The sequence below is a fragment of the Chamaea fasciata genome, unplaced genomic scaffold (genome assembly GCF_029207755.1).
Source record: "Chamaea fasciata isolate MVZ Bird 193981 ecotype frontalis unplaced genomic scaffold, bChaFas1.0.hap1 SCAF_23, whole genome shotgun sequence".
Lineage (NCBI taxonomy): Eukaryota > Metazoa > Chordata > Aves > Passeriformes > Sylviidae > Chamaea > Chamaea fasciata.
Window position 1 is genome coordinate 1,143,885 of NW_027094108.1, and position 13,901 is coordinate 1,157,785.

Sequence of the window (13,901 nt, forward strand, 5' to 3'; positions counted from 1 at the left end):
CGTGGTCAGGTAGCATCAGGAGAAAACTGAGAGGTGGCAGGGACAGTTGCTGCTCCGAAATGACACTGCCAGGTCTGCCAGTGGCTGTTGTCACACAGCAAAGCCACTTCTCACTGTCTGGAAGGCAAGGTCAGCCTGCCACCACCTCACCCTGCAAGAAGGCAAGTCAGGGGACACAGGCTGGGACAAAACTGGGAACTTTGTGCAGTTCTGGGGGCTCTGAGGCTGAGCTCACACAGAACTCTCACTGCTCTGCCACCTGGCAGGGACTCGTGGGCTGCATTTCTTGCCCTGTGTTTAGGGGAAAGATTTATTTTAGTTTCTTTCCTGGGTAGGATTCTTCCTGCCCAGTCGATCCCACTTTGGCATCCAGAGGCAGGGAACCCCATCTTGTTGAGATGACACATCCCTGTGACAACCACACTACTTCATTTTGGGCTGCCTCGACCTCTTGGGGTAGTTCCACATGGACCTCGTGCCATGTCTTGTGACAGAAAACAGATTCACCCTGGGTGTCCTAAGCCTTGTTCCATCCTTACATCCATCCATTCCTCCATCCATCCATGGATCCATGAATCCATCACTCCATCCATCCGTCCATCCCTCCCTCCCTCCATCCCTGCATGTTAAAGGGAAGGCTGGAGCCGGCTCCCAGCTGCCAGGGAGAGCAGTCCTCCTGCTCGGGGGTGCAGAGGGGTGGGCAGCAGCGGGGCTCGGCCGTGTCCCCCCGTGTCGCCCCGGTCCCTGCCGGGCTGGCGGCAGCCGGCGCTGGCCCCGCCGTCCGTCGCTCACCCCCTCGCCGCCGGCTCGGCGCTTTCCCAGCGCCTCCGCTGTTTAAATGGGCCAAGTTAGAGAAGCGGCGGCGGCGGCGGCGGAGGGAAATCTTGTTTGGTCGGAGTCTCCGAACTGTGCGGTGACTTCTGAGCACCGATCAATACGTGTCTGTCCCGGCTCGGGGGGCCCGGCCCAGCCCGGCGCGGCGCTCGGGGGCTGCGGGCGGCGGCGCGGGGAGCGCACAGCCGGCGGGGATGGCACTGTAGATGTCCGTGTGTCTGTGCGTGTCTAGATGACTTTATATTTATATATATATATAGAGAGAGATCTGTATGTACACAGAGGGATAAGGAGCGTAGCACCGCGTCTCTTCAAATTCCCTGCCGGAGTGGGGATTAACACCCGCCTGGCGGGGGATCATAAAGGCTTCGGTGGGAGCGGGGCGAGGCTGCAGCGCGCAGGTGAAGGTGGGCGGCCCCGGGGAAAGTTCGCCGCCGCCCGGGTGTCTGGAGCCCCGCGGGCAGAGCCGGCACCGGCCGGGGCTCCGTCCTCCCGGCGGGCGCCGGCGGGGCGGGGAGGGGTCGCGGAGCGGCGGCGGGGGCGCAGCGTTTAATTTTAATTATTGCATATAAATAAATAAACCAGGTGTCAGTTTAAAGGAAGCAAGGGGGCAGGGTGAAAGGGGGCTGGCTGGCTGGGCGGCGGGGAACCCTCCAGCCTGGCGAGAAGGTGGGTTGATCTAGGGGAATCAATAAGCTTTTTTTTTTTTTTCCCTTTTTTTTTTTTTTTTTTTTTTCTTCCCTTCCCTTAAACCAAAATAATGTCTACGGCAGCAGAGACCTCTCCGAGATGTCAGGTATTAGTCCGGAGGGGCAGATCTGCGAGCCACACAGCAGCTCCCGGGTCTACGGTGCATTAGGCTCTCCGTGGGAGAGGGATCCCAGACAGCTCTGCTGGGGAGCCAGCCCAGGAGATTTGTTAGCGGGCTGCTCCGGGGGATACCAGCCACCTCCGGCACCCGAGCGCCAAAGGTGCCTGTGCTGCTGCTGCTGCTGCTGCTGGCGCATTTCATCCAAACTCCAGCCAGAGCGAGGGCAAGTTGAACCGGAGACATTGGAGCCGCTGTGCTTTGGAGAGACGAGGGCGCACGGGGAGCGCGGCGGCACCATGCCTGCGATCAAGAAGGAGCGACTTGACAGGGAAGAGATGGCCCTGGCAGCTTTTAACCAGCCCATGGAAACCTTACCTGACTACCTCGCGCCTCTGGCCGCCGCTGCCATTCCCGTGGTGGCCCCGCACCCGCCGGCTTACGAGCAGATCTTCGCCCACCGCGCGTACCTGGGCTTCCACGAGCCCCACCACCCCCACCCGCACCACCCCCACCACCTCCCCGAGGACCTGATGCTGGAGAGGTTTTCCTCCATCCCGGATTTCCAGCCCTTCTTTGACAACGGAGAGCCTTGCATCGAGGTGGAGTGCGGGGAGAACAAGGCGCTGCTCTACATCAATAAGTTGTGCCAAGGGAGCAAAGGACCCTCTATCCGGTACCGGGGAGAGTGGCTCACCCCCAACGAGTTCCAGTTTGTCAGCGGCAGGGAGACGGCCAAGGACTGGAAGCGCAGCATCAGGCACAAAGGTAAAGGCAGCGCTCGCCGTGTGCGGGGTCCCCGCGCCCGCCCCGCTCCTCCTCAGCATCCTCCCTCTGCCCCCGTGCCCGGGCAGCGGGGAGCGCCGAGCCCCCGTCCCCGGCCGCCTTTCCCCCATCCGGCCCCTTCCCTGCCGGGTCCCCGCGCCCCGGTACCGCCGAACTTTTCCGAGCCGTTTGGGAACCTTTGGGGAGGGTTTTTGGAAAAGGGGGCATTGGCAAGGGGGGGGGGGGGGGGCTCCTCTCCGCTGGGGAGAAGTTTGATGTGGCGGGGTGCGGGCCCCGGGGGCTCGGGGTGGTCGCCCGCCCGCCCGGTGCCGGCGGCGGTGGCGGAGCCGGCGCCGCGGGGAGCGGCAGCGGGGCCCGGCCAGGCACCGGCGGGGCGGCGGGCGGGGCGGAGGGGGTGTTCCCCTCGCAGCTGGGTGGTGCGGGACCTCCGCGGCGCCGGCGGCTGCTGACGGGCGCCTGCCCTGCCTCCCTCCCCTCCCCGCCCCAGCCGGCGCCGCAGTCGCGGCTCCGCGGCGGAGCTGCTGCTGCTGCGGGCGGCAGGTGGAGAGCGGGGCCGGGGGGGGAGCGGCGGGGGCGGGCGGGCACAGCCCGGGCGGCGCGTAATGAGCCCCGAGCCGGAGGTGTCGGCCCGGGGGGCTGAGGAGCGATTAGGAGGTGACTGACACCTCGCCCGGGTTATTGATCGCCGGAGAGGCTGGGGCAGCGCTTCGGGGCCGCGCTAATTGTCGCTGCCTCGCGCATCGCGCCCGCTTCTTTTATTCCTGGGCTCCTGCTGCCTTTCGGGAAGCCTCGGCTGCTCCGGGGTGAGTCAGGAGGAGCGAGGCGCAGCGCACGGAGGAGCAGCGGGAGATGCCCGGGGCCGTGCCCGGTGCGGGGGCTGCGGGAGCGCCTCCGGCCGCGGCTCCCCGGGGCTGCGGGCAGGGCTGCGGGGCTGTGCCGGGACCCGCGGGGCTGTGCCGGGCTCCCCTCCCCGGACACCCCCGGGGGAGAAGGTTGTCTGCAGGGGCAGGCGGGGATGGGGGCTGGATGTCAGGCAAGGGGAGGGATGTTTTTATGGAAGCAGACGCGTGCCTTCCCCCTCCCCCCGTCCCTAAATACTTTCCTTTTATAAACGTGCTGATTCATTTTTTTTTTTTTTTTCTTCTTCTTCTGCTTTTTCCTTCTCCTCTGCATATAGGGAAAAGTTTGAAGACTCTTATGTCCAAAGGAATCTTACAGGTACATCCTCCAATCTGTGATTGCCCTGGGTGTCGAATTTCGTCTCCAGTGGTAAGATTATTGTTAAACTATGTGCTTTGGTTTAGACATCTTCCCTCTCCTCTGCCTCCTTCCCTTAAAAAAAAAAAAAAAAGAAAAAAAAAAATCCCATTTTTTCTGTGCTGGAGGAACCGTGGTCTCTGAGGGTCACGGAGGCTGCCAGAGCCCTGCCTGCACTGCGAGGGCTCCAGCAGGGCTAGAGGTGAGCGCAGAGGAGCTTGGAAGCAGAGCAGACGGGAAGAGCAGTGTTTGACCTGAAGGAAGCAGCACTCGGTGGGATTGTTTGGTTTTCAGGGGGAGCTGTGTGTGCGCAGAGGCAAATCATTGAGGAGCCTCTTGCGTATTCCCACCCCTTCGTTTCTGTGCCTTGTGCAGAGGTGTGAAAGTGGCTAAATAAAGCAAAAGGGAAATGTTAATTGTGCCCACGTGCGAGAGTCAGAACAGCCACAGTTTACACACCGTGGGTTAGGTGAACTGCCTGAGGAACAGCTCAGATGCTTACAGCTCGAGCATCGCTCGTGGCATAGATCGCTTTTGGCTTTTATACATCTTCCCAACTTTTGGGTTCCTTGTGTATTCCTGCTTTTATCCTGAGACTTCCAAAATCTCTCATCAGCGTTTTTGTGGCAAAGATGATGATGCTATAAATAAAAGGCGACGGAAATCGTAGTCAAGTGAGGCCCTAAAACAGTTCATCCTGTGTAAAAACAACCATAAAGTACAGTAACATCTAACTGGGAGGGCAGAGATGTTGGTTTGGGGAACTGAAGCAGCTCTTGGTCTGAAAGAACAACAGTGACTTAAAGCATTGCCAGTAGCACTGTGGAAGCAGGTACAGGTGGAAATTTACATGCTTTTATCCCCTGGAAATGAACCTTTTTGGATTTTGTTGCTTGCTGGGGCTCGAGTGCACAGTCTGTGTTCACGTGGAGGGTCTGTGTGATTGGAAATGACAGAGCTGGGGGTTCCGTCCTTCCTGCGTGGCCTCTCTGTGTGTGCGTGGCCGTGTCACACGTGCCCGCATGCCCGTGGGAAGGGAGCAATAATTAACAGTCCCATAAATGAACGGGGAGATGTGTCCTGCCGGCGTGCTGTGGCAGCACTGCCTGGCACCTGCCACCAGCTGTGCTGACTCCTGGCTCTTCCCAGCCCCTGGAGATCGTGGCACAAGGTGTGATGTGCAGTGTGAGCAGCTTTCTCCAGCGGAGAGCTGTGTCTGTGCTTCAGTTGCCAAGAACCTGCCGGCGACAGGGATGTGCTGCTGTTGTGGGGATGCTGAGAAGTGACGCTGTCTGCTGGACGTTTTCTGGGCTAGCGGTGGCCAAACAGTCATAAAACACTTCCCCAGCAGCAGCGTTCTCAGGAGTTGTGCAGGGGTGCATGTGTTTCCAGGTGGGAGGACAGCTCTGCATGAAACCGGTGTCGGGTACAGCCTTGGAGAGCTGGCTTTGGAAAGTGCAGATGGATGGGAAAAGGGGTCGGTGCAGTTTTGGGAAAGGAGAAATAAATCTTTTCTGGCCTCGCCTCCCGCTGCTGCCCCAGCTGGGAAAGGGGGTTTGGATGTCAGGATTTGCACAGCGAGGCCAGAGCGCGGTCAGGGCTCCTGTCAGGGCTGTTTCTCACTGCTCCTGCACTTTCTGTGCTGTAATTAGTGCCTGTCCCTGACCAAAGGACGGCCCCACACTTTGAACTGAAGCCTTTCAGTGGTGCTCTGTGGTAGATACGTGCACTGCACATCCAGAACAGTCACACCGGGAGCAGGATTAGGATCGGGCACGGTTTATGTTTCCCCTTTTAGTGATTGCCCGTCCAAGCGCCGCTGAGATCCAAGGGCCGATTGCCCTCAAAAGCAGAGATGTTTTATATTTTATAGTGCAGACGACGGAACCTTGCAGTGCCTGGTCCCTGTGTGCTCCTGTGGGGTGTGGAGACGAGGAGCTGGTCCTGTCTGGAAATCAGTCCTTGGACAGCGGGAATAGGCCAGGAGCCCTCCAGCAGTGCCTGTGCAAGGGGCTGTGCGCGTCCTTTAGGGCTCTGCGTGTCTGTCCGTGTGCTCCCCGCACAGGCAGCGCTCCCAGGGCTGAGCCCGCCCGTCTCTCGGGAGCGGTGACACCCGCGCGTCCCCCGGCAGCGCCGGCCCCGAGCCCTGCCCGCGTCCCTACCGCGGCCGGGGGGAGAGAGGAGGGGTCGGTCTGGAGAGGAAATTGCAGCGAGCCGCAGCCCCCGGGCTGGCAGCGCCCCCGGGCCGGGCTGAGCCCTCCCCGCTCCCCGCAGGGCTGCGATCCCCGGCTCCCCCTGGCCCCCCGGTGCCCCCCGGCCGCCGCTGGCGCCGCGTCCCCCGCCCGCGTCCCGGGGGGGGCCGGGGCCCGGCGCCCGCCCCCCGCCGCCCGGCGCTGCTCGTTCGCTGCAGCTGCAGACGGGGCCGGCGCCGGGCCCCGCTCCGACACCGACCGCCGGTTTCCTGCGCCGCCCGGGGGGAGCGGCCCCGCCGGCGCCTCCGCCCCCGCCCCCGCGCCGGCTGGCCCTGCATCCATCCCTCGGTCCGTGTATCCATCCATCCATCCGTCCATCCATCCGTGCGTCCATCCGTCCATCCATCCCTCCACCCATCCACCCATCCATCCATCCACCTATCCATCCGTCTGTCCATCCATCCATCCATCCATCCATCCATCCATCCATCCATCCATCCGTCTGTCCATCCATCCGTCCGTCCGTCAGCGGGGGCAGCCGGGGGGGATTTGGAGGGTCGCTCCTGGCCACAGGGTCGTGCTGAGCTGTGCGGGATGCAGGGCAGCCCCCCGGGAACGGGGCAGTGAAGGATGCGGAGTGCATCCCTCCTCTCATCCCTCCTGTCATCCCTCCTTCCCTCCATCCACCTATCCATCCCTCCCTCCCTCCCTCCCTCCCCTGCACGCTGGGATTCAGGACGGGCTGCGTGTCCTTCCCAGGGCCGGGCTGCAGGCACAGCCGTGGGCACGCTGGCTCTGCCCCTGGGCTTTGTGCCCTCACGGATGTTTTTTGCGGTCAGGATGTGAGGATGGCACAGGTCCCTTTGCTTTTGGGGAGGCACAGGGTGCCAGACCTCCCCGGAATGAGCTCCAGATGTGACAGGGCTGTCCCCCCACATCTGTAGCTGTCAGTTTTGGGCAGGCACAGTTCATCTGGTTTGGAGCCCTGGCTGGATTCCAGTCTGTTCTGGTGAAACCCGTTCCCTCCAGGGTTCCCTCTGCCCCATGGAATTTCCCTCTGCTCCCATCCCCACCCGTGCATTCTCTCCTCCACTTCCAGGGCTGCCCTTGGAAGGGGCAGTGGGTTTCTCCAGCCAGAGGGAGGGGAGAACAGCTCTGAAATCCCCACTGATGGAGGAAAATTCCTCAGATTTGTGAAGTCCAGCATCACACGTCCAGGATAACAGTGGGAGGACATACCTTGACACACTTGATTGTTTCCCTCCCCAGACAGAGCGTGACCTTTGCTGTGTTTTCCATTCTCCTAGTGCTGCCTCTCAAAGGGAGTTAGGGCTGGAGGCTGGCTGCTCCTCATCCTCTTCCCCATCACTTCTTGGACAGGGTGTCTGTTTGGAGGGTGGCCCTTTGGGGCTTCAGGGTTTGGGGCACAGGTAGAGAAGGGAAGACCCATTTCCCCAAAGCTGTTGTGACACGGCCACATTGAAACAAAGCGAAACAAAAGGAGCAATAAATGATGTTTGGGTTCTGCCCCGTCTGGGTCACACAGGGTGGTTGTGCACGGCTGGGCCACCGACAGTGGGAATTCATTTACTCCTGGGGCCGTGTTTTGCTCTTGGTTTGATTTATATGTGATTCCTTTTATTTGCTGCCTTTTTGTTTTTCTTTTTGTCATCGTGGTTGTTGTTTTTCTTTGCTGCCCTGAGGTTCAGGCGTCAGTCCAAGACTTTGTCAGGGATGGAAAGAGGAACTATCTGCTGCTAACTTCAAAAATGCCAGTAATGAGCAAAATCTGTTGTTCAGCCCTGAGGTTTCTGAGCCTTCTCCTGGTCCCTGTTTCGGCTGCAGGGGTGGAAGGCAGCTCCGTGTCACCCCTGGGAGTGGCGTCGTGTCACTCGTGGTGCTGGGCCCTGGCTGCAGCTCCTTTCTGTCCTTCCCTGGTGTTCCCCTCCTGGCTGATCCAAGGTTTCCTTGGGGAACAAGGAGCAGAGCAGCACCTGGGCAAGGAAGGGAAATCCAGGGTGGGATCCAAATTCAGAGGCTTTGACCAAAACCAGAATCTCCCACACCGGGCGCGAGTGTTCCAGGAGAACTTCCCTGTGGTAAAGGCAGACTTTGCCTGCTGGAGGATTTCCCTGGCTGCCTGCAGAAGCAGGATTAATTCTGAAATTTCACTGTTAACTGAATAGATTAGATTTAGGTTCCTTTCTGAGCTGCCCTGGGCTTAGGGATGGGAGCTGGAGAATGCTGGGGTTTCTGTGCAGGGGACTGTTTTCATAACTTTGCCTTTGTGTCCCTGGGGGCTGCCTCATGAATGTGGAAAAAGCCCCTCTGTAAAGCAGACTTAGAAACCTCCAAATCCCCCCAAGGTCTTTGGCACAGTCTGTTGATTTTTATTTGTGGTTTCATGCTGATTTGGCTTGTTGCTTTTAATCCAGCACATTTTAGTTCAGGTTAGTGTTTGTTGGAGGTTTTGGAGATAGATGGGCTTTTTTTTTTGTTAGCAGGGGTTTTTTTTGTTTCTATTTTGTTTTGTTTTTTTTTAAAGGACTTGACCCAGGTGGATTTTAACCTGCGTTGCCCTGCAGACTTGCAAGTTCAACTTGAATTCTGAGCAGAGGTTGATTCAAACTCTGCCAGATTTCAGCTTTATGGAGGAACAGGAGATAAGGTGAATCCTGGTCAGAAATGGGGCGAGGGACTCCCAGAGCTCATCCAGTGCTGGGCAGGGTGCTGACTTCGGCTCCAGCTCCCAGGACTCCTGCTCTGAGGGCAGTGGGAACCTCTGTGCTGCTGCTGCCACAGAAGTGTCCCTAAAATCCACTGCCCTGGGGTCAGGCAGAGCTCCCAAAAGGGCATCTTTGGGGGCAAACAGCTGGAAATGGGACTCAGCGCGGCTGGGAGAGGAGCTCTGAAACGCTCTGTGTGCTGGAAGTTTTTCCTGGTGGAATTCCCAGCTCTGCTCTGAAACTCTCTGTGTGCTGGAAGTTTTTCCTGGTGGAATTCCCAGCTCTTCTCCTGGGCAGGGCACGCAGCAGCTGCAGGGGGCTGCAGGGTGGGTGCTGCCCCCAGAAAAGGAGCAGTTATTGTTCTGTGCAGAGGCAAAGCAAGCCCAGATCAATGGCACTGAGAGTGCCAGCACAACGCTGAAGGATTTAATTTGGTGGATTATTAAATACCCTCTGGAAAGGAAAATATTAATTGGATTGCAGCCTTGTGAGTGAACAGCGGAGATGTGGGAGCAGCTGTGGCTTAGGAAAATAATTTTATCTTACGGGGGGCTTTGAGGAGCTCCAGGGGGGTGAGCTTTGCCCTGGTGCAGGAGCTGGGGTGAAGGTTTCTGCTCTTGCAGGGAGCAGAGAGGAGACAGTGGAGGGGAAAGGTCTGCTGGGATGGAGGGGCACAGGAGCGGCCGTGGATGAGGTCAGTGCTTGTGGGACCCAGGCCTGGCAGAGAGGGAAGGAAAATGTGAGCTGGGCTTGCTGTGAGGGTTCTGTGAGGAGCGAGCAGATCCTCTCCTGGGGCGCGCTGAGGCTGCAGAGGGGGTTCCTTACCCCACAGCCACCACGGGCTTGATCCCCTGGAAGTGTCCTGGGCTCTGCTGTAGGGAAAGGCAGTTCCTGAGCCCTCAGCCCCTCTGGGGGGGAGTCTGACCCAGGAAATGGGCAGCTGCAGCAGCACTGCTGCCTGCTGCTGGAGTTCTGCTCTGAGGAACAGAGTGAAGCCTGGGAGGAAAGACACACAGACAGATGTAGAGGAGCAGGGGAAGCAGCATCGTCTCGTTAGCGCCGTGTCAAGGGCAGCGGAAAGGTGACACAGGAGAAGTAATTTTGCTGTCAAAATTATTTAGAGATGTCATTAAACTGCTTAGGGCTGTCTCTGGTGCTTCAGGGCACAGACACCTGGTTTTCATTTGCACTGCTGCGTGTCCAAACTCACCGGCCTGGCTCATGGTGCTCGGTTGGCAAAAGCCTTCAGTGGACTGGGAGCTGAAAGAGCAGGGTGAGCTCCCTCATAAACTTCCCTCATTTAAAACTTTGAGCCAGTTCGGGTCTGCAGGGATGATGAACTTCTCAGGGTGCTTGTTCTGGGTCAGGTGTGGGACAGGGAGAGCAGGGAGCAGTTTCCTCCTGGAATCCTGCTGGAGGTGTCCAGGCTGGACAGGGCCTGGAGCAGCCTGGGGTGGTGGGTGGGAGGTGTCCCTGCCATGGCACGGGGTGGGATTTAAGGTTCCTTCCAAGCCAGACCAGTCTGGGATTTTATCACTGGCCCCAGACTTTGGAAGAGGAATCCCCTCTGGTTTTCTTTAGTTATATCTCGGCCAAAATATGATGCTTACAAGTTCACTCTCTGTATTTTTCTTTTTCTACCTCGTTTGTTTGTTTTTGTGGGGTTGGTTTGTTTTTCCTTCCCCCCTCCCCACTTGTGCATTGTCCTGCCCTGTTCCTCCCATGCCCAGCCTGTTTCCTTTACCTGGAAAATGTTTTGCTGCTCAGGAGTCCCTGCTTGGCATCCTCCCTCCCTCCCTTCTCCCCTCTGCTCAAGTGGCTCATCTTCCCCTCCCCAGCTGAAGGATTCACCATTCTCACCGTTCCAGGGCTGCTTTTTGCGGCTGGGACATGCTCACCTCCCTGACAGCTGCCAGAGGTCACTGAAGAACTCATTACGGGGCTCTGTGTCCCAAAGTGGTGTTTTCCAGCTGAGGGCAGGGAAGGTCTCTCCTGGAGAGCTCTGGACGCTGCAGGGATCAGGTGCAGTTTGTGAATGAAGCAGAGCTGACTCTCAGCTGCTCGGGGCTCTGGGTGCCTCTGCCCACGCTGCATTTCCTTCCTGTTGTTTTTGGCTCCTGTTTTAGCCCAGCCAGGGGGGAAATGACACATTCCCCTGGGTCAGAAATACAGTCTGAGAAGGGCTTTGCTCCTAACAGTGTCTGGGGGTGAGCAGGGATGAATGGAGGGAATTCCCAAGCAATGAAAGGTTTCTCGCTCATTTATTCTGCCTCTAATCCATGGCAAAATGGTCCTTTTTACTTTATTTTGCACGAGGATACGAAGCCACGGGATGTGGGAAGGCCATGGAGCCCAAATTTGCCCTGGTTTTGGATGAGCTGCACATCAGATCTCTCATTTTCAGGTGTCAGGAAAGCTCCAATCCCTGGGCAGAGCAGATTCTTTAATCTGCATCTGCAGCTGGGGGGAAACTCAGAGCAGCATTCACCAGCCCACCCAGTCGGGGGGGGCAGAGTCCCCTTGGGGTGACATCTACAGCCAGGGCTGAGAATGAGAATCCCAGAGGACGGGGAAGCAGGAAACCCGGAGAGCTTTTGGTGATGGAAGGGCAGAAAATAGGAAAATAAAATAAAATAAAAACCCTGAGAGGTTTCTGGTGGCAGAGCTGCCGCTTGGAGCTGGTGCCCAGTTCAGGGCTGGGATTGATTTCAGCAGCAGCTCTGGGATGTTAAAGGACTTCAGCTCAACTTGTGCCTCCAAATGACCCCAGCTCCCGGGTGGGAAAGTTGTCAGCTCCCTTTGAAGAGCCCGAGTTCCCTGCCTGCACTGCCCTGCGCTGGGGTTTGTGTCTGTCAGAGCTCTGGGGCTGGATCCCACCCCAGGGGCAGCTCTGCCCAGCCCGGCCCTGCCCAGCACATCTCAAAAACTCCCCAGTGAGCCCTCGGCTGCCTGCATCCCGAGCTGGGGGAGAGAGGAGCCGGGGGCCGAGGGTGAGAGGAGCCGGGGGTGAGAGGAGCCGGGGGCCGGGGGTGAGAGGAGCCGGGGCTGGGGGAGAGAGGTGCCAGGGACTCGGGTGAGAGGTGCCAGGGGCCAAGGGTGAGAGGAGTCGGGGCTGGGGGTGAGAGGAGCCGGGGTTGGGGGTGAGAGGTGCCACGGCTGCGGGAGCTGCTGTTGCTGGGTTGCCAGGGCAACCAGAGATGGCCCCTGAAGACAGGAAAGGGCAAACATTCCTTTCTGCTCCAGTCTGGAGCATCAGTGATTGAATGAGATTAGATGGAATTAGATAATCCTGAAATTCACAGTGATTTGACGCCAGGCCTTTATTAAATAAGTAAAAGTACCAGCCCTTATAATAAAAATGAATTCTTTTAGATCAATAACTTTCCCCACTGCTCGTCACAGCTGTGATTCTTGAGATCTTTTTTTTCTTTTCTGTGAACCACACAAACCTGCCCTTTTTTTTAATTTCATTTTTTTTCCTCTCCCAGAGGGGACAATAATATCAAGTCCTGTTTTATTTCCCCCTTGTGATTCACCCACTTAACCCTGAAGTCCCCTTGCACTGCAAGCTTCCTCAGGGATGATTCAGTGCACTGGAATTTACAGCTCTGGCGTTACTTAAACATTGCACACCATTACTCTTAGGTATTAACCTTGTTTTAGAATTAAAGAAAATGAAAATACATGAAAATACACCACGAGTGGCTGGGTAGTTTTTTGTGGTTTAGAGTTAAAGAAAATGAAAATACATGAGAATATGGCACGAGTGGCTGGGCGGTTTTTTGTTCCTTGTGTGTTCAAACACTCGGGGCCTCGTCCATGCCTGTGTGGATGCACAGGGACTGATAACATCGTGTTCACATCTCCAGTTAAACGTGGCTTCAGACAGGAGTGCAGGGTGGACTCTGATCACAATCAGCCCAGGTTTACATCAGTCCAACTCCTCTGGCTCCTTTTCCATCTCCAGGCTGGCAGGGCTGGCATCCAAACCCGCTGTGCACCACAGGACACCCGGCAGAGCGTGGAAAATTTGGGGTGTCCTCGAGCAATTCTGGTTTTTATCAGGCTGTGTTGGCCCTTCCAGAGCAGAGGGTTGGTTTATTCAGATAGATTTTTATTTATTTATTTATTTATTTTTTTGTGGTGCAGCCCCAGACACCTCTGCTGAGGGTGTTGCAGGCACAGTGGACAGCTCATGGTCTCACAGCAGCTCCTCTGCAGAATGCTTTTAATTCTGAATTAAAAATCTAATTCATTTTCTAATCCCTGCATTAGCAGTGTGATTTCCTAAAACGTCTTTGGCTTGAAATTTATGAGCTGCTCGTGCAGGTCTGGACTGGGCTCGTTTGTATCAGCAATGTGGATCTGGGGTTTTTTGGGGTTTTTTTGAAGTCTCCCCTTGCTGTGATGGATTTCTCAGGAATAAGTTCAGTTCAGAGTTAATTCCGTCAGGCTGGGGGAGCATTTCTGTCCCCTGGCGTGTGCAGAGGGCAGAAATCATCCTTGCTTTGGGAGGATTTAGTTCTGCCTTTGATGTGTCTGCTGATGTCTTTAAATGGCTGCAGGACCTGCAAAAAGTGTGTTTAAGGGATATTTGAAATGATGTGCCCCGAGTTGCTGTGCTTTTCCTTTAGCTGAAAAACTTCCATCCTGAGGGTCATTCTGGGGCTGTGGTGGGACTCCTCCAACCCCCTGCGCTGCTTTTCACAGCAGGCTCTGGAAACAGGAGTGAAAATTCATTTTTCCTCCCATATCATAAGGAAATACTGACATGGAGCAAAGGGAGAGAGTGGGGAGGGCAGAGGGGCTGACAAAGGGGTGAGGGTAGGAGGTGTTGAGAGCAAATTGATCTGCACGGGGAATAACCCACCCTCACCAGCAGGAGAACAGGACCACTCGCTCATTTTTAGGATCCTGGAATCCTGGGTTGGGTTGGAAGGAACCTTAAAGGCCTTAAATCTCATCCCAGCCCCTGGGCAGGGAGCAGCCCAGGCTGGTGGAGGATCCAGGCAGGCAGAGTTCTCCCTTGCGGGGCTCTGACTGCACGTTCAGAGAGTTGTGTGGTGTCAGGGCAAACACCTCGCAGAAATCCAAGCACACTGCACCGCCACTGTTGCCTCAGCAAAAAGAGATCTATTGGTTTAACATCTTTTCCATTAACAAGCTTTCATTTGCATAAATTAGATCACCCTCTGTTAATTTATTGTTACCTGTTCGGTTTCCCCTATTTCATTGTTTCTCCTGGGGGTTATAAAATCACTTGGATTGTTCTGCTCAAGCTTTTTAAAGCGCAGTCCC

The 13,901-nt window shown here is 56.8% G+C and overlaps 1 protein-coding gene across 1 annotated transcript in view; it reads left to right on the forward strand.

Annotated features, from left to right (window-relative positions):
• The first annotated feature begins 1,480 nt into the window (after window positions 1-1,480).
• Window positions 1,481-13,901, forward strand: part of SAMD11 (sterile alpha motif domain containing 11) — an 85,765-nt gene continuing 73,344 nt past the window's right edge. The window contains exons 1-3 of the mRNA XM_066202947.1: window positions 1,481-1,503; window positions 1,608-2,410; window positions 3,606-3,697. Of these exons, the coding sequence (XP_066059044.1) occupies window positions 1,624-2,410; window positions 3,606-3,697 (879 nt within the window). The 5' untranslated portion in view covers window positions 1,481-1,503; window positions 1,608-1,623. The remainder of the gene's footprint in view (window positions 1,504-1,607; window positions 2,411-3,605; window positions 3,698-13,901) is intronic.